A 24,781-nucleotide genomic window follows, 5' to 3' on the forward strand; every position below is an offset into this window, starting at 1 on the left:
ACAGACATCGGGATCTGCACACAGGCGGAGCCACGGCTAAATCTACATACATACTCACTGCACAGCCATAACATTAAGACCATCTGCGTAATATTGTCATGGTCCCACTTGCGCTGTCAAAACTGCTCTCTCCGGTTCCATTGACGCATTATCCCCACACGACCTCACGTGCGTCACTGAGCGTTGGCCATCCCTGACCTTGTCTGCTGTTTCACCAGCTATCCTTCTTTGGGCACCCAACAATGGAGATGCATTAATTTCTTAACATCGTCTAGATATCACCATTTGGGGCCTTAGGTCCTTCTTTTGCTTGTTTTTCCTGCGTACAACATGTCAGCTGTGAGAACTGCTCTGAGATTTGGAATGACTCTCGAATGAGACAATTCATTTTGTTATTCATTTAATCTCTGTGTGTGTGTGATTGTGTGCCAAGTGATGGATGGGGACCCCGTCCAGGGTATACCCGGCTTTGGCTCCGTGCTTCCTGTGACCCTGTACAGGATAAGCTGTGTAGAGAAATGTTGTGGTTGATAGGGGGTGTGTGTGTGATATTTTGCTTTTGTGACGTCACAAGGAGAAAGGGCACAACCCGAACACATACACACACTCTTTCTGACCTATTCTACAATACAAATAACAGAGCATGCATCACATGACAGGTGATTATATTTAAATGATTCTTTATACTAGAGACTCTACATCAGGTTTAGGGTTTATTTAGTGTGAGTGCGGTGCAGGGCTTTACCGCATTCATTAATTTATTCATTCTTAATTACAGTTGTTGCTTTAGTTGTAGTTCTGGGGAAGAAAATAGTCTTCATTCACTTTCGTGAGCATCACGCAGCGGCTGCGTGGACAATAAAGGCGGGAAAATTGGGATTCGAGCGCGCCCCCAGTTGTCACGCGCACACCAGAGCGGCGCGTTTTTAAGGAAGTAGAAGTTCATGTGACTCCGCTGCTCTTTAACTTCCTTCATCCGGGTACAACACACACGCGCATATACATACACACACAGCGCTTCTCCAAAACATTGTTTTGCGCAATGATTTTGTTACGGAATTAGAGCATGGCTGGTGCACTCGGGTCTCGGGCCGGTTCCAGATGTTCACACTGGATGTCTAAGCTTCCTCCTCAGCTCCTCGATGTTCCTCTGTGGGATCTCGCGATACCCGGTATAGCACACATCATCATGATCCATTACAATCCTGTGTGTGTCAGTTAACTAGTTGGAGTAAAGAGTTAAAGAATTTGTAGAAAGAGTTTAAAGGGTTAAAGCTAAAAAATAAGCTGATCAGTGATATTATTATTATTATTATTATTATTATTTCAAGCTGAATGTGTCCATGTACAAAAAAATTTACAGTCAGTTTTGTTTGACATTATTATGTGGTATTGTTTTTACTGCATTAGTGGCTAATCCATATATTAGATAAAATTTGACCAAATTTACCCGTCATTTCATCTTATTACAATCAATAGGAATGATACAATATATAACAGTTTATGTTCACGCCTTGTTTAAACCAAGTTTTGTTGTCAACCAGGTACACTCCCTGTTCAGTAATCGTAAAGTGAATCACAGATGAAAAATCAAAAATGTTTAGACCGTATTTTAATGAAACATAATAATGTTGTCCTGTTTTACATTTATATCCGTTTAAAGATTGTTAATAAGATGTCCAGTCAGCTCAACCTGTCAGTGTCCTCGTATACATTGAGTTAGACTCATTCAGGGGCTGTTTCACAGGCATGTTTTTGGGGACGGTGGGAGAAAACTGAAAAACCCAGAGAAAGCCATGGAGACAAGGAGAAAACACACAGACAGTACCCCGGGTTTAGGAATAAACCAGGGACCCTGGAGACTTGAGACCTTTAAGTTTTGTCTTAAAACAAGTCCAGCACGTTAAAATTCACTTATACCACTTCAGCACTGTTGTTTAAGTGGTGCAAATATAAACTAATCCTAGTAAAAATAATTCATATCTATTGGTACACGTGTTTGTTTACATTGAGCAAGTAGCTTATTAGTAGCTTATTTTAAAGAGGATCATTAAACTGTTAAAACTGTTCACACGTGGCTTTTATTCAATATTTTGATTTCATATTTTGGTGCGGGGTAAACTTCAGGCAGATATCGAAGTACGGAAAAAGTTTAATTAAGTTATGTCCAGCCAGTTTTGGGCGATGCTGTGACAAAATTTGGTTGGACAGACATAAAAATGGACAGATAAAGATGTAAAGATATCATTGAAAGCACAAGTTCTGACTAATGTACAGACAAAAACTTTCTTTTATTTATAAAGATAGATTTAAATGAACATGGATGTCTTTTAGGCAGTCATGATACCATGACATACTGCTTGGACGAGCACAGTCCAGTTCTGCGTTCAGAGCCCAGGATACTGGTCGTGCTGGACCACATCGCGCCCTGTGTCACGCGGCCGTGTGTAAAGAAGTGGGCCACCACTCAGGTAAAGAGGAAAAGGTACAAGGGCATTGTGCTTGTTGATGCTGTTGTAAAATGCAGACTAAGCCATTAACATGTTCACTTGCTCCTGAGGTAACCAATAAGTTTGTCTTATCATTTTTTTTCTTGTTAATCATCCCAGTCCAGATTTCTTTCTCTTTGGCTGTTATAAGAGGCTCCATTCTTCTGGGAAGGCTTTCCACTAGATTTTGGGGTGTGGCTGTGGCGATTTGTGTTTACATTTACATTTACATTTGAATTTAGTCATTTGGCAGACGCTCTTATCCAGAGGATAGGATAGATCCTTACACTGGTTACTAGGTTACTAACTGTAAGTACCATCAGTCAAACCTTGTTGGGAAGGTTGTTGTTTTTTTTTTATGTATGTGGGTATGATGCTCGGGTGTCCACAAACTTTTGGCTTTACAGTAGGCATAGTAACTGAACAAAAGCTGTAACCTTGAAAGTGCACCTCAGCGCCAAGGAAAATAAAAAAACACTGCTTACATGCACTTTTCTTTGTTCCTTTCAGGATCTATCCATTTCTAGTCAGCTAGACGCAGGAATTAGATTTCTCGACCTCAGGATCGCCCACAAGAAGAAAGATTCAAAACGGACATTCCGATTTGCACATGGAATATACTCTCTACTTACTGTAAAGGTGAATGCCGCTATTACCCAGTCGTATCTCATTGTCTGTTTAGTCAGAAAGTCGTGATTCTTGTTCTGTCTGAAATTTTATATCAATGCGCACAGTTTTCACATGTACTTAAGTATTTTTGTTAAAACATACTTTTTACTTTTACTTCACTACATCCTACAACACCCCTCTGTACTTTCTACTTCACTACATTTGTGCATGTTTTTACGCTGCTTAAACACAGTGATGTATAGTATTTGATTTGATTTGCCTTCCACGCTTAAAAGGCTTAATCAGAGGTTTCTGTGATGTAGGTGGAATAAAACACCATATCGGTCACCTTATAGTGATTATTTTTCTGTCATATCTGTATCTCACAGATAAATAATGTTCTTGCAGGAGGTGCTCACTGACGTCGCGCACTGGTTAGAGCGTCACACTAAGGAAGTCGTGATCATTGCCCTGTCTGCTTTTGATGATGTGTCTCCCGTACAGCACAACAACCTCATTGGCTTTTTGATACAACTTTTTGGCAAGAAACTTTGCCCCAAATCAGTAAGCAGCTGCATTTACTAAATAAGTAGATCGTGGGAACAAAATGTACTGACCTCCTCGCTTAGCTGCAATGTCTTGTCTCAGGAAACCCCTTCTCTGAGAGCATGTTGGAAACGCGGTTACCAGGTGATTCTGTCCTATGCTGATCCGTCTGGGTCTGGATATGAGGAACTGTGGCCAGAGTGGGATTACTGGTGGGCTAACGAGTCAGATCCAAACCTGGTCATTTCGTACCTGGAGCACCAGAAGAAGAAAGCAGGAAGGCCAGGTAAGATATTATTTCATGTTTATTTAACATAAAAATTTAGTATCTAGTATAAAAAATATTTTATAAGAGATGTTCTCTAAGGATGAACTTTATTATGTAAAATGTTTTCTAAGGAAAATGTATTTTTTTATAAACAAGAGGCATTGAAGTCAAACTAGGATTTTTAATTGCGCAGAATAATAAAACACAGTTATGAGAGCAGGGTGTCTCTTCTGCAAATTGGTAACAAGTTAGCCATCGTTTTTTCAAAGATCAGACGTTCCACTTGATGAATGCTCATGAGAACGACTGCATTGGGCTCCGAGTCACCTCAGCCAGGACTTGTAACCAATTTCATGGACCTACAGTCTTCTTTGCACCATGCACATGTTTTACTGGGACTAAGAATCTCATTCTTTTACTGTGCTTAAAGTCTTCTGTAAATGTCAATAGGTTTTAACCCTTCATTCCCCAGAAATGTCCTCACAAACGCTTATAGATTTTTTTTTTGTTTATACACATTGTAGATAACGCTCAGGAAATGTAGCCCTCAGTTTCATTCTATAATCAAAGTGATCTTTTAAAACCAAAACATATCACAGATAATACTTTGTCTGCACTTTGCATACAAGTTGTTGTAATGTTCAGATTTGGTCTAACAGGAAACCCGGCGGCTGTAGTGAGAAATACGCTGTAATTAAATGTTGCATGTAGAGTATAGTATAGTACTTTAAATTTTATTTTAATTGCATTAATGTTTTTGGCCGGTGTGTTAGTGTTTGATGTGTTTGGTGTCAGGATACCAGGAACTTTGCTTTGAGATGCAACATAAACTGGAAATACCAGATACCTTGCTAAACAAAGCTGTGGCAAAATTCTGTAAACTGAAACAAAAGAACAGGAAGGACGGATTCTTCACTATTTTGACCGACAGTGTCCTCTGTACCGATGCATTTTGCAGAAATAATGCAGCTAGTTGAATGTGGAGACTCTTTATTAAATATTTATGGTAATATTTGGGTAATGTGCTGCACCTATAGAGTTTCTGATGCACAAAACTCATTGTTATTAATATTGTCTGTTTAGTCAGAAAGTGGTGATTCTCGTTCTGTCTGAAATTTTATATCAATGCACTCATTGTGCCCTTTGATGGATTGACGCCCTGTGCTGGGTGTATCATTCCTCGTGCCCTAAGCCTCCTGAGAAAGACAATGAATGAATAAATGAATGATGTAGTAATAACTTAATTACACAATCGCAGAAGTAATGCAGCTAGTTGAATGTGGAGACTTGTTATTAAATGTTTATAGTAATATTTGAGTAATGTGCTGCACCTGTAGAGTTTCTGATGCACAAAACTCATAGTTATTAATATTGTCATAAAAAAATATTCAGTTAAAACTGGCAATATTTGAGGTTTGAATTAAATCAACCACTTAACCAACTAAAAACTATAAGATGTTGGTGAGAAATTTGACTTTGACAATGGTGTCTTGTGTTTTTCATTATGATAAAAAAAAAAATGCTGATCCATGATTTAGATTATCTTATAGGTAACTTTTCTTTTTTTATTTAATTTTTTAAAAATATTTATCATTTAACCTTGTCTGATTCCCTCATTAGCAGCACAACCTGACCAACACCATATATTCTAACAATTCTCACCCATCAGATGGGTTCTTTATGGCTGGCCTAAACCTCACTGAAGACACCAGGTACGTCCTCTGCCATCTCACCCGGTCTATGAAGAGCATGACCCTCCAGGCTTTCACCGTGCTAATGGATTGGGTCAAAAAGCAGCGCCCTGGCTCGTGCAAAACATCCGTCAATATCATCTGTGCAGACTTTGTTGGGATCTCAAGAAACGAATTCTGTGAGATTGTAATTGGACTCAATGCAGAACTGACCACGTAGAACAAAACGATGCACTTTCACAATAAGGACTTAAGTCAATCATTTAGTGTTGTGTCTCGATTGCATGGCATATCTTTATTAGACGTTTGTACAGTTGATGATTTACAAAATAAATTATTTGTATGTCTGTAGATATTTATTCCTTTAACATTGTTTCAATTATTCAGTACAGTGCCATTAAGTTAAATGGTGCCATATTGAGGTAAAGTCTAGTAATAAAGTAAAAAAGTACTGTAAAAAGTACTTTTTTAAGTAAAGTACTGTTTTAACTTTATATATTCTAAAGGTTTGGGTGTTTTTATGATGTTTTATATTAAGGCAAAGTGTTAATTTTATCCAATAAAAAAAAAAACTACATTAAAGGCTTTTCCCTTTATAGGATAGTACGTACTGTTTTCATTGAGTGTTTATGATATTAAACATTTAGATTTATTTGTCATATAATTTATCTGTGTATATGTGGTGTATATTTTATGTAAATTTTTGCATATGATTTGAGAACCTCTGTCATACAACACAATTCATTTCAACTCAAGAATAGTAGTGGAAAGCTATGCACTGCCGAGTTTAGGTTATCGTTAAAAAAAGAAAAAGAAAGAAAGAAAAAAACAGCCATCTTAAAAAAGCAAATATGTGATTGAAGACATACTTTTGGCCATGTAATATATATATATATATACACACACACACACACAATATTAACATAATTCATAATTCAATAGCACTGTCCCCTTGCACCGCCAGGGTCTGGGTTTGATTCCCACCTTGGCCTATGTGCATGGAGTTTACATGTTCTCCCAGTGCTTGATGGGTTTCCTCCCACAGTCCAAAGACATGCAGATTAGGCTAATTGGTGTTCCCTAATTGCCTGTAGTGTGTATGTTACCACAGCCATACAAGAAATACACTGTTAATCACCAATGGCCTCCACAGTCCCTAATTGAATTACTGAGGTTTGTAGATAGATAGATGATCAGCCAAAAAAATTATGACCACTTGATTAATATTGAGTAGGTCCCCCTTTTGCCATCATCACAGTGATGCACTATGTGTTTTGTCACTTTCCATCACAACCAGCATTAACCTTTTTATCAATTTAAGCCTTCATTCCCTAATTGCATCAGTATGCCTTGGTCCTAACCACTGCAGACCAGGAACATGCCATAAGAGCAGTGCAGTTTTGGACTTGCTCTGATCCAGTCCTTGCCATCACAATCTGGCCCTTGATAAAGTCACAAACCTTATGCTGGCTTTTTTTTCTTCTTCTAACACATCGACTTCAGGGGGAAAAAAAGGTTCACTTGCTACCACCCACTTAAAGCTGCCATTGTATCTAGATATTGAAAATAATAGATGGGTGTGATGTGTGTGTGTGATGTCTGAGTGTTTTGTGTTTGAGAGAGTGACGTGAGTGTTAACATTTAATATGTGTGTGTGTGTGTGTGTAGAATAGGGGAATTTTATGTTAAGACATCCAAAGAGCAGAGGATTCTGGAAGAAAAAAAAAAGCATTACATTTTGATGTTACTCAGTGTGGTGTCACTGAACATGTGGCTGAATATAATGTCACTCAATTAAATGCCACACAGAAAGTTCTTAACCACTTTTCAGCTTGGCTGACTTGTTTGAGATATCAAAAATCCCTCTAGAATTTTGCATCCTCAATGTCTTGAGATCGCATAGGCCTGGTTTGGAGGCGATCGTATAAATTCCCTAGGAAGTGTATATCAAATCTTAGCGGGTGCGTTTTGCGGATGACTCAAAATGACTTCCTGTTGAGTTGAGCCCATGACATGTAATGCAAAAGTTGTTCTAAATGTGTATCTTTTTTTTTTTTGCGTGCATACATGCAAGTGTGTATGAGCTATGCAGCAAAATCTAATGTAAGGGCCCCTGAAGGCCTCATGCCACGCCCGGGGCCCAGACTCTCAGGCATTTTAATGGCAGCAGATTCCAACTTTTGAACATGTTAAGACCTCCAAAAGCTCTAAAGGGTGGGAAAAAATAATCCTTAGGAAAACAAGAGGGCGCACACTAGTGCTTGGGCTCTAATTAACTGGCCGAAACTGAGAGCATGTTGTTTTTATCAGAAGCAGAAGATCCTCTCAGTACCACGTTTCAACTACTGTAAACATTACAGAGGCGCGCGCGTTATGCAAATACTTCACGGCGCGCGCGTCATGACGTCACGTCGGCGTTGCCGAGACTACAGACGGAAGTTCTGTCTCGTTCACCTGTTGCGCGTGCAACCAGGAAGAAGAGAAACTCGGTCGGAGTTTCATCGGAGCGCGCGAGCTCACACTCAGCTGTGCGTAGAAATAAAGACTGGTTTATTTAGTTAGTGACGAGTGATGGATAAACTAAAGAAAGTTCTGAGCGGCCAGGACGGAAATGACGACCTCAATGTGTTACAGGTACCGAGGACAAATAATTGACACTTTACTTTCTATTCCATTTTGCACAGAAGGCCGTGTAGGTTCTTCCACAGATGTTAACTAGTTTAACTAGTACTGCTTAACTAGTAGGACGTCTAGGCTTTGTTTATATAGTGTCTGTGACAGGGACTGTAAGTTAACTAGTTTAGTCATTAAAAGGAATTTTATAGATTATTAGCTCTACACTGGGATCAGATTTTGTTATAATTAATGAGAGGTTATTAAATCATCAGGCTTCATCTGTTCCTAATAATATTTATTAAAAATAGCTAGCTTTATTTTTCGCTTCATTGTTTTTTTTTATTATTTTCATTGGACATATTTTATTGTAGTATTGTATTGTAGTCTTATGCCCTACCACTTATTGCTTTATAATTTTTTAATACCTGTATTCTATTTTGCAGAATCATATGTTTTATACGTATTATTATTATTATTATGTTTCTGTTCCTATTCTTTATTTATTTAAAAACCTATTTAACCACAGGATTTATATCAGATTTTTTTTTCTTGCCTTTTTTTTTAACAGTCTGTAATATTATGCTACAAGTAAGATGTGACGTACTTTGAATCTGCATTCCTACATTGAAAGATTCACTCACTCACTCACTCACTGTCTACACTGATTTATACAGGGTTACAGGGGGGCTTGGAGCCTATCCCAGAGACTTGGGGCATGTGTACACCCAGGACAGGGTGCCAATCTATTGCAGGGCACAAACACACACACAACAGGCAATTCGGGAGCGCCATTTATCCTAACCTGCATGTCTTTGGACTGTGGGAGGAAACCAGAGTACCTGGAGGAAACCCACCAAGTACGGAGAAAACATGCAAACTGCATGAACACAGACCCTGAAGGTGCAAGGCGACAGTGCTAACCACTAAGCCACCATGCCGCTTTTAAAAGGTTTCTTTATTTATTAAGTCATTGATCATTTAGAGATTTTAATTAATTAAATTAAATCCCACTAGAACTTAGCAGGACTATGGCGTAGTGGTTAGCATTGTCACCTTGCTCCTCCTGGGTCCGGGTTTGATTTGCCCTCACAGTCCAAAAATATGCAGATTAATCTAATTGGTGTTTCCAAATTGCCCATATTTTGCTGAATGAGTGTGTGTGTGTGTGCCCTGCGATAGATTGCCACACTGGCCAGGCTGTACCCCACCTTGTGCACAGAGTTTCTTGGAATAGGCTCCAGGCTTCTTGCATCCGTGCACAGGATCAGTACAAAAGAAAAAAAATATTTGTTTATTTTACATTTATATTATTTAAGTTATTCCACATTTGTTGTATGTTCATCTGTATTTTTTTTAAATAATATACCATTTTATATAGTTATATTGGAATTGCACTGGAATTACCTACTGCACTATTATTAAAGTATGTGCCTAGTCTAATGCGTCTAATGACTTTTTATCACTTTTTAACTCTTTATGGTACTGTACTTTAATTAATAAATTGGCTTGCAGGCACGAGGAAAGAAGTAAATCCTAGAAAATGCATTTTGAAGTTTATGTGCAGAGACTGTATTTTGTTTATGGGTGGTTCCAGATATGATATTTGAGCTCTTGTTGACTCGTGTCTTGTTGTACTGTACGTACATGTGTTGGGGCTCTGAGAGACTCTGAATGAAAATGTTTTGTGGCTACATTAGATATTATGTGTTAAATCTGGAACATTTGGAACATGTTTGAAGAGGTTCTTGGCAGGAGCTAGTAAAGGTCACATGATGAAATCATTATATGTTCTGATTCGGATGTTTTTCGCTGATATCTTGATGTGCTTGGTGTTGTTCTAGGCGGCTGGGGACGGGACCACGCTGGGCTGGGGGACGCGTGTCAAGGCTTTTATCGCCTGCTTTGTTTTGGGAGTCGTCTGTTCCATCCTGGTGAGTTAATGTTGTTCACGCGAAGCAACTGCATATTCAGCTAGAGTGTTACTTTTTATTCACCTTCTCTAGTCTGATTAATTGAGTGTCGACGTGACGGCCGATGCACGGTACAAACATACAACGTGAAAACGCCTGCTATATATTTATACTACACTTCACATGTTGCGTCCATGTAAACAAGTCCTTGTAAATACTGCAGGGGTCGTGTTTGCTCTGGGTTCCTAAAGGACTGATCTTGTTCGCCGTCTTCTACACCTTTGGCAACATCGCCTCGCTCCTAAGGTAAGATTCTCAGCTTTATCAGCGCATGTACAGTACGTGTTAAATACATCAGACGTGTTTGCAAGCTCAGCCGTGAAAAGAAAAAAAAGGAAGTGTATTTTATATTTTGCCGTTCTAGCACGATGTTCCTGATGGGTCCGTTGAAGCAGCTGAAGAGGATGTGTGACAAGACGAGAGCGCTGGCGACAGCCATCATGATCGTGAGCGCACACACACAGATCCACTGTCTGTATAAAGGGAGATTCTGTACGTTATTTAAGTCTATATTTATGTATTTATTTTTGCCTTTTTTTTTTGTCCTTCTGTTTTGCAGACGTGCCTTGTGTTGACACTCTGCTCTGCATTTTGGGTAAAAATATATATCTTTTTTTAAGCATTTATACAGAAATGTGTACAGTATGTTTTTAGTTTATGCCTATTAATATTTCCGTGGATTAGGTATGTGCTGGTATTTATTTTTGATCATGTCATGATCACACTTCCTCGATCTTCCAAGTAACTTTCATGCGTCTGTCTAAAGCAAGCCAGACGACTTTCCTGTCGCCCGTCTGATGAGACGAGCGCGATGTCAGGAATATGAACACTACTTAATAAACAAGTTAATTAAGATTGCAGTTATAATATAATATATTATAATATAATATAACCGATTATCAGCACATACCTAACTCTTGTGTTTACCGAGTATTCATTTGGGAAACGAGTTAACACCCAGTGCTCCATGTTGTTCCACCAACAGTGGCAAAACAAAGGCCTCACCGTGCTCTTCTGCATCCTCCAGTTCCTGGCTTTAACTTGGTGAGTGGCCCACTTACTCAATTCACAGCCGGTGTGTTGATAAAAAACGTTCAGCATAAACGTGTGACTTTTTTTCCTGACTGTTGACTTGGACGCGCGCACAGACGCTGGCTTGCTCTCTTCTGGAAACGAAATGAAATGGTGATGTTTTTTTTTTTTTAATATAATTATTCATCCAACACGCTGCCAGGTTCGTTTATGTGAGTGTGCGGCGGATGTTGTCGGCTTTGTTCTCTGTTTGGAGGTAATTTTTTTTAAAAAAAAAGAAGACAGACAGGTTTTTATGTTGAAAAATGCCACCTCTTTATCAAGCGGAGATTTTATTACATGATTCATTCACGAGTTTATGTTAACACTCAGGTTCTATGCTATATGTTAAAGGGTCTGTATTAACCTACAGCTGACTTCTTTGATCGATGCTCAACATAATCTGAGAATAATAATATTAATTATAATAATAATGAATAGGTTAAGAATTAGTTGATTGACAGTGAAAAAGTTAAAACGAAGTTTTCTATACTGAATGATTATCCAGTGAAAGAGCTTAGTACCAGTCACTGTGTTGGAGAGGTCAATGCTTTCTAGGCACACACACACACTCTTAGAAACAGGTCAATTATTTTTTTTATTATTATTATTTTTTTTTACAACTTGCTGTTAAAGAATAAACCATATACTGTTGATTAGTTTCCTTTGGCATCAAGTACAGGAAGTGTTTTATTCCATACAAACCTTATTCGTGATTATAACTTTACTTTTTTTTTTCCTGTTACAGGTACAGCTTGTCATATATTCCATTTGCAAGGTGAGTTTTTCTTAAAACCTTTTTTAAGCATCTACTTATCTGGTGTTATCTGGTTATTTTCCTATTTTGGATACTTTTGCATTGTGCATTTTGAAAAACTGTGGTATATAAGATTTCCGTCCTAAGGCAGAACATTTAAAGGACAGTTTGTTTCTGTTTTAAATGCGATCTGTAAAGTGCTAAAGCTGTAAAGAGGTCATTGCGCCTGCTTCTGATTTAAATGGGCCCAGAGTCAAAGGGTCCATTCATTTGTGGCTCGCGCTCAAGTGACCAAAACAGACTTTTCACACTTCTGCTTTTTGGCTGCGGCCGGCTGTTTACTGATTTGTGTTTGTTTTAATGCAGGGATGCGGTGATTAAGATGTTCACCATGTGTTTGAAGTGACGTGTAGTGGCATGTGGAGCCCGGACCGCTCTCGCCCCGCCGCTGCCTCTCTCTCTCTCTCTCTCTCTCTCTAGCATTCGGTGCCTGATCTTGCTTTAGCTCTACCGCGCCCTGAGTGCCCGCTCCTAGTGCCCACTCAAGCACCCACTCTACTGTCTGGCACACACACACATAGGCACACTCACACTCTGCAGGTGTGCGCTTGCTCTCCTGATGCCTGGGTGCTCTCCAGGAATGTGCATCAATACACATATTCTCTTTTACATCTCAAAGGTGCATTGGGATTCAGATTTGAATTATTTATTAATTTTTTTTTAACTCATTGGGCTCAAATGACTTGATCATTCAGCTGCATGAAAGTTGAAGGTGATTATGTACCAAAGGACGTTAGGGGTGTGTCTATAAAATGACAGAGGAGAGTCCAGTTTAAAATCCAGACAACCATTTCGGGCAGGAAAGTAGGTTTTCAGACTGTTTCTTTTCTCAAACTGTCTGTGAAAGTAGCTAAAATATTTTTTTAAGTCGTGACGTGTTCAGTCAGAAATTGCACTAGCATGCACCAAGTCGCATTTGCATTTCTTAGCCTAGATCATTTTATATAATAGAGAATTTTTATAAATAGCATAAGGGTTGCTGTAAAGCTATCATTTTCGTAACTGGACACATTGTACGTTATCCTTCTCTTTGCTTTTTTTGTTTTAGTTAAACCATTTTAAAGCTTTAACTACTCTTAATTTAATGAATTGCAATATAAATCAGGATACTTGAGATTTTTGTTACAGATCTTTTCTCATGCTGTTATTTTAATTTGTTTACATAACTGAATTCTGTTCTTACCATTTCTTGGTGTTATACATTTCCCTTTTTTTTGGCACTTTGCTCTTTTCTGATGGTCTTTCCAGGCCACAATAATGTGTTTGAGTTTGTGTAATTCGTCTTTAGACGCTTTAGTGTGTGTGGCTGTTATAAAGCAAGTCATATTTTTTTTTGTTAAGCAAAAGCATATCGCTGCATTTTAAAATGTTATGCACAAAAATGCCTCAATTTTATCATTAAAGGTCTATTGTAATTTTTAAAAGCTATTTAAGACTGTAATGTCCTGAGCAGTTTGACCGTTTTCGAACTGAACAGCTCCACTTCAATCCGATCGATTTCGCTGGATTTTATTATAATCTGCTTTTATGTTTGAAAAGATTGCTTCTGTAATTCTCCCCAAATCTTTCATGTTACATTGGCATGTCTGGGTTTTATTTTGTTTCATTTTATTATTTTTTTGGTTTGTTTGTTTTTTTAACCCAGGGCTTTCAAGCTTAAGTTTGCATCGTGTTATTTAATTAATAAAAAATAATGTACTGTATATTGAAGCTGATCATCAGTGCTGTAGGATGCAAAAATGTTTGCTCTGTGTGTGTGTGTATGTAATGTGTCTGATGTGTTAGTTACAGCCTTCATGAACAAAATATAGACTTTAATTAAAATCTAATTGTCAGTTTGTTTTTCTTCCAGTTGGTATGATTTAGGTGCTTGGAATAAATCTTTAAATTAGTAAAAAAAAATAAAAGTCGTGTCTATGCAGATTAAAGCCATGCGCTTGGTCTGATCTCCACCTGATCTTTACTCCAGATGAAGATTTAGTGATCACCCCCCTGCGCTGGTGGTGTTTTCCGCTCGTTTCTGCAATATGCAGGAGGTTCGGTTTAATGAGACCTTTCGTGCGCGTGAAGTCGGTAAATCCTCTAAATCTCCACGCGGCAGCTGCGGGATCGGGTTTCCGCCTCGCCTCCTGACGGAACATCCAGTCTGTGCTTCACTGCTGTCGGGTTGGGATGAAGACTAAGAAATAAATGAAATAAAAATCCGCACACCTCTGCAATTACTGCTGAGTCTTATCGCACCGACAGACAGCGCGCGCGCAAAAACGCACAGAGCATCACTCCGTATCTCATCATCATCATCATCATCATCACAAACCATTTACGAGCTAATAAACGCTTTGTTTTTTTACCCCTCCACTTTTTAAATGTACTTTCCAACGATTGTGCTGATCTGTTTCTCTATTTAATTAATATCTTGTAATAATTGCCTTTAGATAGCTGTGACGCAATCACGCAGCATGCAGGTTTATCACAAGCATTTGCGTTCCTCACAATAAATATCTAACTACTCATGATTTTATGAACAAAACGCAACCAAATTAATACATAAATAAATAATAACTCATCCCATTATTTCAGACGGTCTCTCCTGTTTTTTTTTTTTTTAATTAAAATAAAGGTCTTCTTTCCTTGTGAATGGAGAAGATTTTTTTTTTAATACCATTACACCAGTTTGTGCAGAAAACTTTAAATGTATACTACACGCATCGTTTTAGGTGGAAAAATATAAAGACAAGTGCAGTTTAGTTGTGAGAGTGTGCGAGGCATTATCTCGGCTTTCAATAACGTTTTACGTTACTAAACATTCTGTCGTGTATCTGTTTCATTTTGGCATGTGGCATGATTAATGATGGTTTTATATTATTATTATTATTATTATTATTATTATGGATAATCATTTTAGATGTTTTCTTACAAAATTCTATCTTCTATATTTTTTCTTAATCAAAGTTTCCCTCGTTCATTGAGTTGAGAGGTGCTTTGATGTGTGTGCTTTGTGTGTGTGTGAAGAGTCCTCTCAGATGGTTTACCTTCAGCACTGCGCATTTTTACGCAAAGCGCGTTTGTGCGTCAGAGCTGAACACAAACAGGTCCGAAAACAAACAAGGCACCGTGATTAAGACTGTGTTTGAATGTGCAACACTGTCTCCGTGTTTTATATGTTTGTTTATCTCATGGTTTTTATCTTCTTGTGATTAGTTCATTGTTTATTTACCTGCTTTTATCTCATTTTTTACCTCCTTGGTTATCTTTGTTTATCATCTTTTTTAATAAAAGATTTTTATCTTTTTGTTTTTATTTCTGTATTTTATCTTATTGCTTTTATCTAATAATTTATATCACCTTGTTTATCTTTTTGTTTAATTTTCTTTTCTTTTTATCTTATTGTTTTTATTGTCTTGTTTGTCTCATTAATTGTTTATCTCTTTATTTTTATCTCCTTGTTTATCTTCCTTTCATCTCATTGTTTTTACTACTTGTTTATCTCATTATTTGTTCATCTTCTTGTTTTGTTATCTCCTTTTTCTGACCTTCTTTTTATTTCATTGTTTATCTACGTGTTTATATCTAATTGCATTTATCGTTTTGTTTACCTCCTTGTTTTCAATCTACTTTTTCATATGCAATACAGCGCTTAGTGAATTTTTTTTAATTACCTATAACAAACTAATCCCCAAATGATTAAAATTTCAAATATAGGGACACACGGACCCTCTATTATCAATGCTTTTAAAATGAAATAATTTATACACTGCTTGTTTATGAAAAGCTCTCGAGACTATCCATATGCTGGACTGTGAAACGCTTTTAAAATGGAATCGGTGAGTTTATAAACTAATTCCTCTGAAAACTTTGGGAGCTATACATGTGTTATAAATGTGACTAAAACTCTGAAATGTCATGTCTATTCACGCGCATTGTGTGCATTACGGTCTATATGCAGGTATAAATACAGGATTGCACAAATGCATGGATTTTTGTCTTCATTCTTTTAACCTAAATCTGAAACTGGAAATTAATGAGTCGCTTAATTAGTCCGAACCCACGTGACTGCGGGGGTCTCAGCTAACACGCGCGCGCTGTCCTGAGGATAAAGGTGGACTCAGAGTGCATCAGCTCAGGTTAGTGCACAGAAGTTCTCATCACTGCACAGGAAAAGAAAGTTTGCATTCAGTTTATTCATCATTACTCACTGACTCACTCACCGCGCCGACTTTCTTTCTTTTCTTCCCCCGACTTTTACACAGGCTTTTTTTTTTCTTCTTCTTCTCAAGAGTTCGAAGTATCATAAGCTCATGAAGGCTGAAGGCGACGCAGGGACCAGCGGTGGCGCAGGCGGTGGCGCGTGCTGCGTGAACCGGCTGCTGCGCGCGGTGGAGAGCGAGCTGCGCGCGGGCCGCGAGAAGGGGGACCCCACGGAGAAGCAGCTGCGCGTGAGCCTGGAGGACGCCGAGCTGTGGCGGAAATTCCGTGAAGTCACCAACGAGATGATCGTCACAAAGAACGGCAGGTGCGTGCTTAATAAAAATAAATAAATAAATAAATAAATAAATAATAATAATAATAATGGAAATGTGTTTCATAAAAATGCATGAATCATGTTCCACTCTGAACTCACCAAAGTAATAATAATAATAATAATAATAATAATGATGCAATTCTTCTTCTTCTTCTTATTATTATTATTATTATTAAACGCATTATTATACTGTAGAATATGGTGCGTGTTTTTTTTTTATCATAAAATGAATGCACATGCTTTCCAGATTATAATATTAAGAACATTTCTTTAGCAAGACTGTAGGTATCTGTTTAAATGTTATGTGCACATATATTTAACACAAAGTAATATATTTCCCCAAATTAATAATAATACAAAGTCTATGCACATGGTTTGAAGAAAATTTAATATTTAGCTTTAATAACTAACTAACTAACTATGTAACCCTATATATATATATATATATATATATATATATATATATATATATAGGGGTTACATAGTTTATTTTTTATATATATATATATATATATATATATATATATATATATATTCTAATTAATTATAATTAAAAATATATAAAAATAAATAAATAAGTGTTACACACTTTGTGCACTCTGAATGCCCATCCATGTCTCTCTCCTTCTCACCCTTTCTCTCTCTCTCTCTCTCTCTCTGGATCGAAATCAATTAAGCTATTTGTTATTGCAGTTATTGGCCCGCTTTATTGGAACGGGCAGTTTAATTTATTTGGATGGGTTTGTTGTTGTGTTGTGGAGCTGAAGGGTGTCTTGACCAGCTCACTCTGTAGTTACAGGTCACCACTGCAGGTGGGTGTCTTTCCATTTACATGTTTCCCAATAGCCCCACTTAAAGGCATTTGTGTCCAAAAAAACAATCATGCAAAAAAAAAAAAAGTGGGCAAAATGACCAGTTTGCAAAGCTCTCCTGAAGTTTATGCATATTACTGTGTGTGATTGGGGCTGAATAGATGAGATGATGTTTTGTGCTTTATTTAAGGCTTTTTTTTTGGCAACTGGGTATGATGGTGTTTGTATGTGACAATATGAATAATTTTGGTGCTGAATTTGTGAGACACACACATACACACATACTCCACTTCTTTCCCCAGGAGGATGTTCCCAGTACTGAAGGTGAGCGTGTCTGGTCTGGATCCCAACGCCATGTACTCCTTTCTCCTGGACTTCAGCCCGGCTGACGGCCACCGCTGGAAGTACGTAAACGGCGAGTGGGTGCCCGCTGGCAAACCTGAACCCCACAGTCACAGCTGTGTGTACATCCACCCTGACTCTCCAAACTTTGGTGCCCACTGGATGAAAGCTCCGGTGTCCTTCAGTAAAGTCAAGCTGACCAACAAACTCAACGGTGGTGGACAGGTGCTGTAAAGACCCATCACTTTTGCTGTCCCTTTACATGTCCAACTCTTTATAGTATCCTATCTGATACTGTAGTCCTTTATATAAACCTCACATTTTGGGTGAATAATCCATGTGATTTTATTTAAGCACAAAATGAGCATGTGCTATTTTTCCCTCCACATCTCATTTTTTTCTCTCCACACTTTCAATTCATTTCATTCATTCATTTTCACATGTGGTTTTCACACCTTATTAATCTATTATCACAGGTGATTTTTCTTTTCCCACATTCATTCATTAATTTTCATATTAAGCTTTCAGATGCAGTGCCAGATATCTCACATTTACATAATTTTCCTCACTGTAATCATGTTTTAATGTTCAGTTATCTTAAGGAGCACTGGTAGTTATTTTTTTATTTTTTCTCTCACCACGTTATTAATTAAACGGAGGCATGGTGGTGTAGGGGTTAACACTGTGGGCTTGCACCTCCACGGGCGATGGTTCGATTCCCACCTCGGGGTCTGTGTGCATGGACTTTGCATGTTCCTCCGGGTATTCTGGTTTCCTCTGGGTATTTCGGTTTCCTCCCACAATCCAAAAACATGCAGATTAGGTTATTTGGCGTGTGTGTGTCCTGTGGTGGATTGGCACCCTGTCCAGGGTGTACCTATACCTTATGCCCAAAGTCTCCTGGATAGGCTCCAGGCCCTATAAATAAATGAATTAATAATTTACCTTTACGTGTCAGTTTATGGTGTGTGGCTAGTTAGCTAGTTGTCCATGTGATCACACGTTGTTTCAGAGCAGATCAGAACATAACAAACCGTGCACCGTGACATGCAATCACGTGGAAAAAAACTAGTTTCATCCCCCAAGTGGTTAGTGTTTCTCTTTTTTGTTTTTTTTTAAGGATACTTGTCTTGTTTTTGCCTGCATAATCTAAAACTTTGAGACATGCATATTTCTAAAACATCAAGCTTTGCGACTCAATAGATGACTGAGAAGAAAGTCTGCACACACTTTGCACAGATACCCGATTTCACGTTGCCTGCTTCGTTCTGTAATCTTCAGCAGACTCTCAGCCATCATGCTGCTCTTATGTCCATGCAGGAGCTCGGGAGCTTTTAGGAGCCTTGAGCTGCCTCTAATCATCCCGTCTGCCGCTGCGGGGAAATATCAAGTGTGCATTTATACAATTAGTGCTCTCCTCAGCGTCCACTTCACCTATGGAGCCCCTTTGTTCAGCAGGGACTGCATGTAAACAGGAATAAACAGCTCTTAATTGCCACTTTTCCCGTTTAATGCACTTCCTGCGGTTCAGACGGAGCACGCTCTACTTCAGCCAGTCATCGGAGGGCTTTCATTCGAGGTGCTCCAGCAAGCTCTATTCGAGATGACTCCTCTGCAAAAAAAAAAAAAAAAAAAAAATTATCAGCGGTATTAACATGAACTCCCCACCACCAGGCCACCACCACCACCACTGCCCCCCAAAATCATCATCACCACCACCACCACCACCACTACCGCCCTATCGTCCTCTCATCTCGTCTCCTCTCCTCCGCTCCACTCCCTTTCTCCAGCGTTTTTAAATGCAGTGTTGGCAGCCGAGAGGCTTCCGAGAGAGAACCGGCTCTAAATGAAATAATTGCCGTGGTTAGTTGTACATTATGGTAATTACGTGTGTTTTTTCTATGCAAAATAAATTTAGCCATCAGTCCTTAGATGTGAGGCAAAAAAAAGGGAGAGAGGAGAAAAAAAAGCACATCATCAGGTGTAGTCAAGAGAAAAGCACTCTCTCTCTCTCTCTCTCTCTCTCTTTCTCTCACACACGCACACACATACACACACAAAGCCCTTTCGCTGCCCTGCAGCCGTACCCATGAGCGCCTGCCCCTCATGCCGACCATGTGAAAGGTGAATTAGGATGAAAAACAGTTGGTCCACCCTGTCGCTGGATCTACCGCTAGAAAACGATGTGTCCTGTGCCCTGGTGTCCATCTAAAGGTTCAACAAAGTCAACAAACTGTCCATACAAACATATACAGTAGATGCAGTAGACATGGTTATATACTGTACATGCAACAGTTCTCGACTCTCATTCTGCTCAGAAGGTGATCGTGCACTTACGATGACATCAGCAGCTCTGACTTATATTTATGCACTTTGTATGATGTGTACTGTACATTCGCTACAACAACAAAAAAGTTAGCGTGTAGAAAAAGTGAGCGTGTTGAACCTCCTGTTTATAGCTGTTATAGCATAAGTAAAGTCAGGAACTAAGGATGTTCCATAACATTAAGTGTAACTACAATATACTGTAAATGGTTTTTTAATGCAACATGACACATTGCTGAGGTGTAGACGGAATAAAACACTTCCAGACATGCTGATATAGAAAAATAATCCACTTTAGAGTGGTAACAGAAATTCACGTCTCACCATTTATTTTCTTATAAGAGTACACCTAAGTGTTTTACTCTCTACTTAATTATCCAATTATCTAATTATTCTCTCTCTCTCTCTCTCTCTATTTATATATCTGTGGTACAGATCATGCTGAACTCCCTCCATAAGTACAAGCCACAGATCCACATTGTCCGTGTGGGAGGAAGCCACAGGATGGTGACCAACATCTCCTTCACTGACACCCAGTTCATCGCTGTAACAGCCTACCAGAATGAGGAAGTCTGTCTATCTATCTATCTATCTATCAGTTTTAGTGATCTATCAGTGCAAAAGTTTGCACCCCCACAAGGTTGCTGTACAGTGTAAATAAAAATCTGTTTTACATCTGTTTTATCAATCATTTATTAAAATGTGTTATTTTTGTTTTCCCCAAAAAATAATTAAAGTAAGAAAGAAAAAAAGAAAGATTTTTTTTTCCCTTTATAAACTCTCTTTAAAGTCTCGAGGTCCAGACTTAGTTGGTAGGGTATACAAACTTTTGCACTCACCTTTATCCAATGTTACACATTTACAGATAAGTGCAACGGTTTAAAGTATTTTTTAAACAAATGTTTATGTTAAAATGTTTAGAATCATTTTTTTATTTGTATAAAGTATATTTTAGATTCCAAATTACAAGTTGTGGGGTGTACAAACTTTTGCATTCAATTGTTGTTGTTTTTTTATGTTTGATATTTATCTATATAACCTATTCACGTTTTCACCCTGTTTGTAACAGATTACCGCTCTGAAGATCAAATATAACCCCTTCGCCAAGGCCTTCCTGGATGCTAAGGAGAGGTAGTTTTGTTCGAATCCCCATTTTATTCCACAGTTAATCACCGTATTTATTTAACTGTACGCATCCTTCCTGCGCTTGAATTCTCAATCAGCTCACCGATGTGTCGCAATCGTATCATAGCAGGCATTAGCACTAGTCAAGCTAGCATAACTGTGCGAAATCAGCAGCGATTAGCGAGTAATTATTAATCGTTTACGCTGGGAATCGAGTGAGGGTATGAGTAAGGAGCTTGTTGGAGAGGCAGTGTGAAGTGAGGGTGAGACATTTGGAGCATGTATGATTAAGAATGTGTGAGTTGTAACACACCGCTGATCATCAGAAGGCCCCGACTCTGATTAGCCGCGCGCTAACTCTCTGATCGGCATTTCCCCATGAAGACAGCACCTGGATCGGATAACTGTCCTGTAAAAATGTCCAAGTGTTTTATTCCTTACTCACGGCAAATACTATACAAATAGATTAAATCGTGTTTTATTTTTTTTTATTCATTAAAGAACATCATATTGTATGTTTTGTCTATTTCTAATTTACGTCTTACATTATTTACATATAATGTTCTGCAAAACAACTTCCTTCCTAATTGGCAAAGTCTACTCAATCTGCAGGAACCATCCCAAGAACTTTCTAGACCCCCCTCCTGAGAACCAACACGTCGGAATACCGCACTGTACGTCTTTACGTTGTTTTTCTTTACACCGTGAGAAAGTAGCATCAATTTTTAGTCCCCATCTGACTTTTCTGCGTTGTGGTTTTCTAGGTGGTTGGTATATTTCGAACCCGGACTCGTTTTGTTCCTCTGGCAGCAGCAATTTCCCCTACACGGGTGGGTTGCCTTTGACCCCGCACCATGGCTACAAACACTACTCCACTCTGCACGGGCATAGAGGCACGCCGTACCCACCTCCATATCTCCACCACCATCACCATCACCACCACCGCGGACCTAATTCAGGTAAACACAACACAGGCTTACACGGGCACAGTATCATGACAGGGACAACTTCAACACAGGGACACAAACATAGGGACAGACTCAACATAGGTACAGAATCCACACAGGGACAGACTCAACACATTATTATCTTATTTTACATTTCCTTTCTTCCTTTATGCTTTGATCGTCTGGTCGTCCTCTGTTTATTTGTCTCTTCCTTCCTTTGTTCATTTTCTCGCTGTCTGCTTTGTCTCTGTGGCCTTCTCTTTCACCTTTTGCCTTTGTTTTTATATTGCTGCGTTTATTCTTTTTTTTTATTTTTTACTTTTTACATTTTTTCTTCACATATCGCTTTATTCTTCTGCTCACTTTCTATAATTTAGTTTCCATTTTTTTCCACTCTTCACTTGTTTCTTTTTCATTTTTTTCTTTAGTTTTACATTTGTATCTCTTTGCTTTATCACCTCTTATTTACCTTCATTTCTTTATTACTTTTCTTTCATTTCTTTAATCTAATTAACAGTTGGTTTTATGGTTTTTATTAACTTATTCTTTCTTTAATTTGTCTTTCCTTTTGTCTTTCTTTTTTCCTTTATTCTTCATTTCTTTCATCCCTTGTTTCTGACCTCTCCCCTTTTCTTTCTCTTGCTCTTTATTTTTCTTTCTTCTTCATGTTATTGTTAGTTTTCATGCATATTTTGACAGTAAATTGAGAAATGTTTTCATGTAAACGTTGAATGTCCAACCCCTCCTGCTGCATGTTATTTTATTTTCCGTTTGTATTTTTCTGTAGTCTCTCTGTCTGAGGGTCTGAGTCCAGGAGCTCTGCAGGTGTTCTCAGGCCACGAGACCTGGACAGGTGTTTCTCCTCCTGGTCCTGCAACGATGCTGTCAGTGCCGTCTGGTACAAGCTCACCTGGAGTCAGCAGGTCAGAACCGGCGCTGCACTCACACAATGACCTTTCACCCTGAACAGCATTAATGACATATTTACCACCAGGCTGTATCCTGACCTCACCACTTATTCAGTGCTCCTAATTAGTCTGTTGTGTTTACGTGTGTCATTGCGTTTTGTGTGAAATAATTTAATACATTTTTCCTGCTTTCCCTCAGTCAGTACCCCTGCCTGTGGACTGTCAGTGGCTGTGGTATGTCCTCCACTCCTCCAGGAGGTGCTGTGAGCTCCACCCAGTGTCAGGAGGACCGCCCTGATGGGGCCTCCGCCTCTGCTTCACCATGCTCGCTCCTGCAAGGCCAGGGACCCGCGAGTGCAGAGGTCGTTTCGGAACAAGCTAATCATAACAGGGTGGGAGGGGCTAGCTGGTCGGGAGGCTCCACCCATTCCTTTTAAGCACGCTCAATAGAAAAGATCGATAGATGGTTGATCATGTGACCTCTCAGCAGTTTGGAGTTCAAAGTAGGCAAAATATAATTAATGTATCTGAAGAATATTGTTCGATAATTTCCTGTAAATTTTTGTTTCTGATGTGCAGTTGTAGAACCTCATCTTTACAGCGCTGATAACAGTTTCTGTAATTAATTCCCATTAATTCAAATGTCTTCTTCATTCTTTTAAAAACTGGGAAAATTATAAGGTCTTAAAATCTGTCTACAAACATATTAATGTTTTTTTTTTTTTTTATTATTTTGTTAAGACAAAAATGCAAAAACAATTTTACCTTTACAATTTTTGCCTCAAAAAGGGAGTGTGCAAAAAAATTTAATGCAAAAAAAACCCCCTAAAACTGCAGAGACTTGGTGTGATCGCATTATATGTTTGTTTGTTTTTTGTAAAATTTGTTTGCCCTGAATCGCGTGCTTGCCTAAAGTAGTTTGCTATTTTACTAAATCAATGGCTAATTTTACCAAATTGTGAAGGTCAGATAAGTCACTTAAAACAAGTAATGGGTTTAATGAAACAAACATTTACAGTAATTTAGTAAAACAAGGGCACTATTTAGTAAATGATTAAATGTCTTCAGGCAAACAAGCAAACAATTTAATAAAAAAAAACCTTTTTGAAAATCAAAGGCATAATTGAGTAAAACATCAAATAGTCTGAAGTGATTTAATAAAGAAGAGCAAACAATTTATTAAAACCAACACATGATTTAATAAAATGCATAAATAATTCAGTAAAACAAGTGAATTAATTAGTCAAATTAGCAAATTATTCATTTAAACAAATTAATGATTAAGTAAAATTAGTAAACATTTTAGGAAAATGATAGTAAACATTTTAGGAAAATGATAGTTAAAATGGTAAATAATTCAGTGAAACAATTTGCAATTTATTTTAGTAAAAGGGTAAAATGAACAAACGATTCAATAAAATTAGTAAACGACTTAGTAAAATGAGTTAGATGACTAAGCGATTTAGAAAAACAAGTAAATTATTTAATAACCTGAGTAAATGGTTTAGTTATATGAGCAAAAATTTTAGTAAGGCAAGTGAATGATTTAGTAAAATGAGTAAATAATTTAGTAAAATGGGTGAAATATTTAATAAAACAAGTAAACTATTTAGGAAAGCGGCAAGCAATTAATTAAAACTAGTAAATGATTTAGTCGAAAAACAATTGATTAAAACGAGCAAATGAATTAGAAAAACGAGGGAACAATTTAGTAAAACTAGCA

The 24,781-nt window shown here is 38.0% G+C and overlaps 3 protein-coding genes across 4 annotated transcripts; all 3 read left to right on the forward strand.

Moving 5' to 3' along the window:
• The first annotated feature begins 862 nt into the window (after positions 1-862).
• LOC128526084 (PI-PLC X domain-containing protein 1-like) lies at positions 863-6,190 on the forward strand. 2 transcript variants are annotated; one of them, XM_053497657.1, is made up of 6 exons: positions 863-1,172; positions 2,335-2,471; positions 3,000-3,128; positions 3,507-3,662; positions 3,747-3,930; positions 5,582-6,188. In XM_053497657.1, exons 1-6 carry the CDS (start codon positions 1,067-1,069, stop codon positions 5,821-5,823), a joined length of 954 nt encoding a protein of 317 aa, XP_053353632.1. In that variant the 5' UTR covers positions 863-1,066; the 3' UTR covers positions 5,824-6,188. The 2 variants fall into 2 exon arrangements, with proteins under 2 accessions (XP_053353632.1, XP_053353633.1); XM_053497658.1 differs by having other exon boundaries at positions 1,081-1,172; positions 2,339-2,471; positions 5,582-6,190.
• Positions 6,191-7,932: 1,742 nt separating this feature from the next.
• sft2d2b (SFT2 domain containing 2b) lies at positions 7,933-13,906 on the forward strand. Its single transcript, XM_053497789.1, has 8 exons — positions 7,933-8,237; positions 10,061-10,150; positions 10,353-10,435; positions 10,554-10,635; positions 10,749-10,784; positions 11,175-11,233; positions 12,009-12,038; positions 12,384-13,906. The coding sequence occupies exons 1-8, from the start codon at positions 8,175-8,177 to the stop codon at positions 12,421-12,423; spliced, it is 483 nt and encodes a 160-aa protein (XP_053353764.1). The 5' UTR covers positions 7,933-8,174; the 3' UTR covers positions 12,424-13,906.
• Positions 13,907-16,375: 2,469 nt separating this feature from the next.
• Positions 16,376-23,495, forward strand: tbx19 (T-box transcription factor 19). Its single transcript, XM_053499230.1, has 8 exons — positions 16,376-16,590; positions 17,714-17,978; positions 20,514-20,648; positions 21,148-21,209; positions 21,816-21,877; positions 21,968-22,162; positions 22,938-23,073; positions 23,258-23,495. The coding sequence occupies exons 1-8, from the start codon at positions 16,376-16,378 to the stop codon at positions 23,493-23,495; spliced, it is 1,308 nt and encodes a 435-aa protein (XP_053355205.1).
• Positions 23,496-24,781: the final 1,286 nt, after the last annotated feature.

Source organism: Clarias gariepinus, chromosome 6 (assembly GCF_024256425.1).
Source record: "Clarias gariepinus isolate MV-2021 ecotype Netherlands chromosome 6, CGAR_prim_01v2, whole genome shotgun sequence".
Taxonomy (NCBI): Eukaryota; Metazoa; Chordata; class Actinopteri; order Siluriformes; family Clariidae; genus Clarias; species Clarias gariepinus.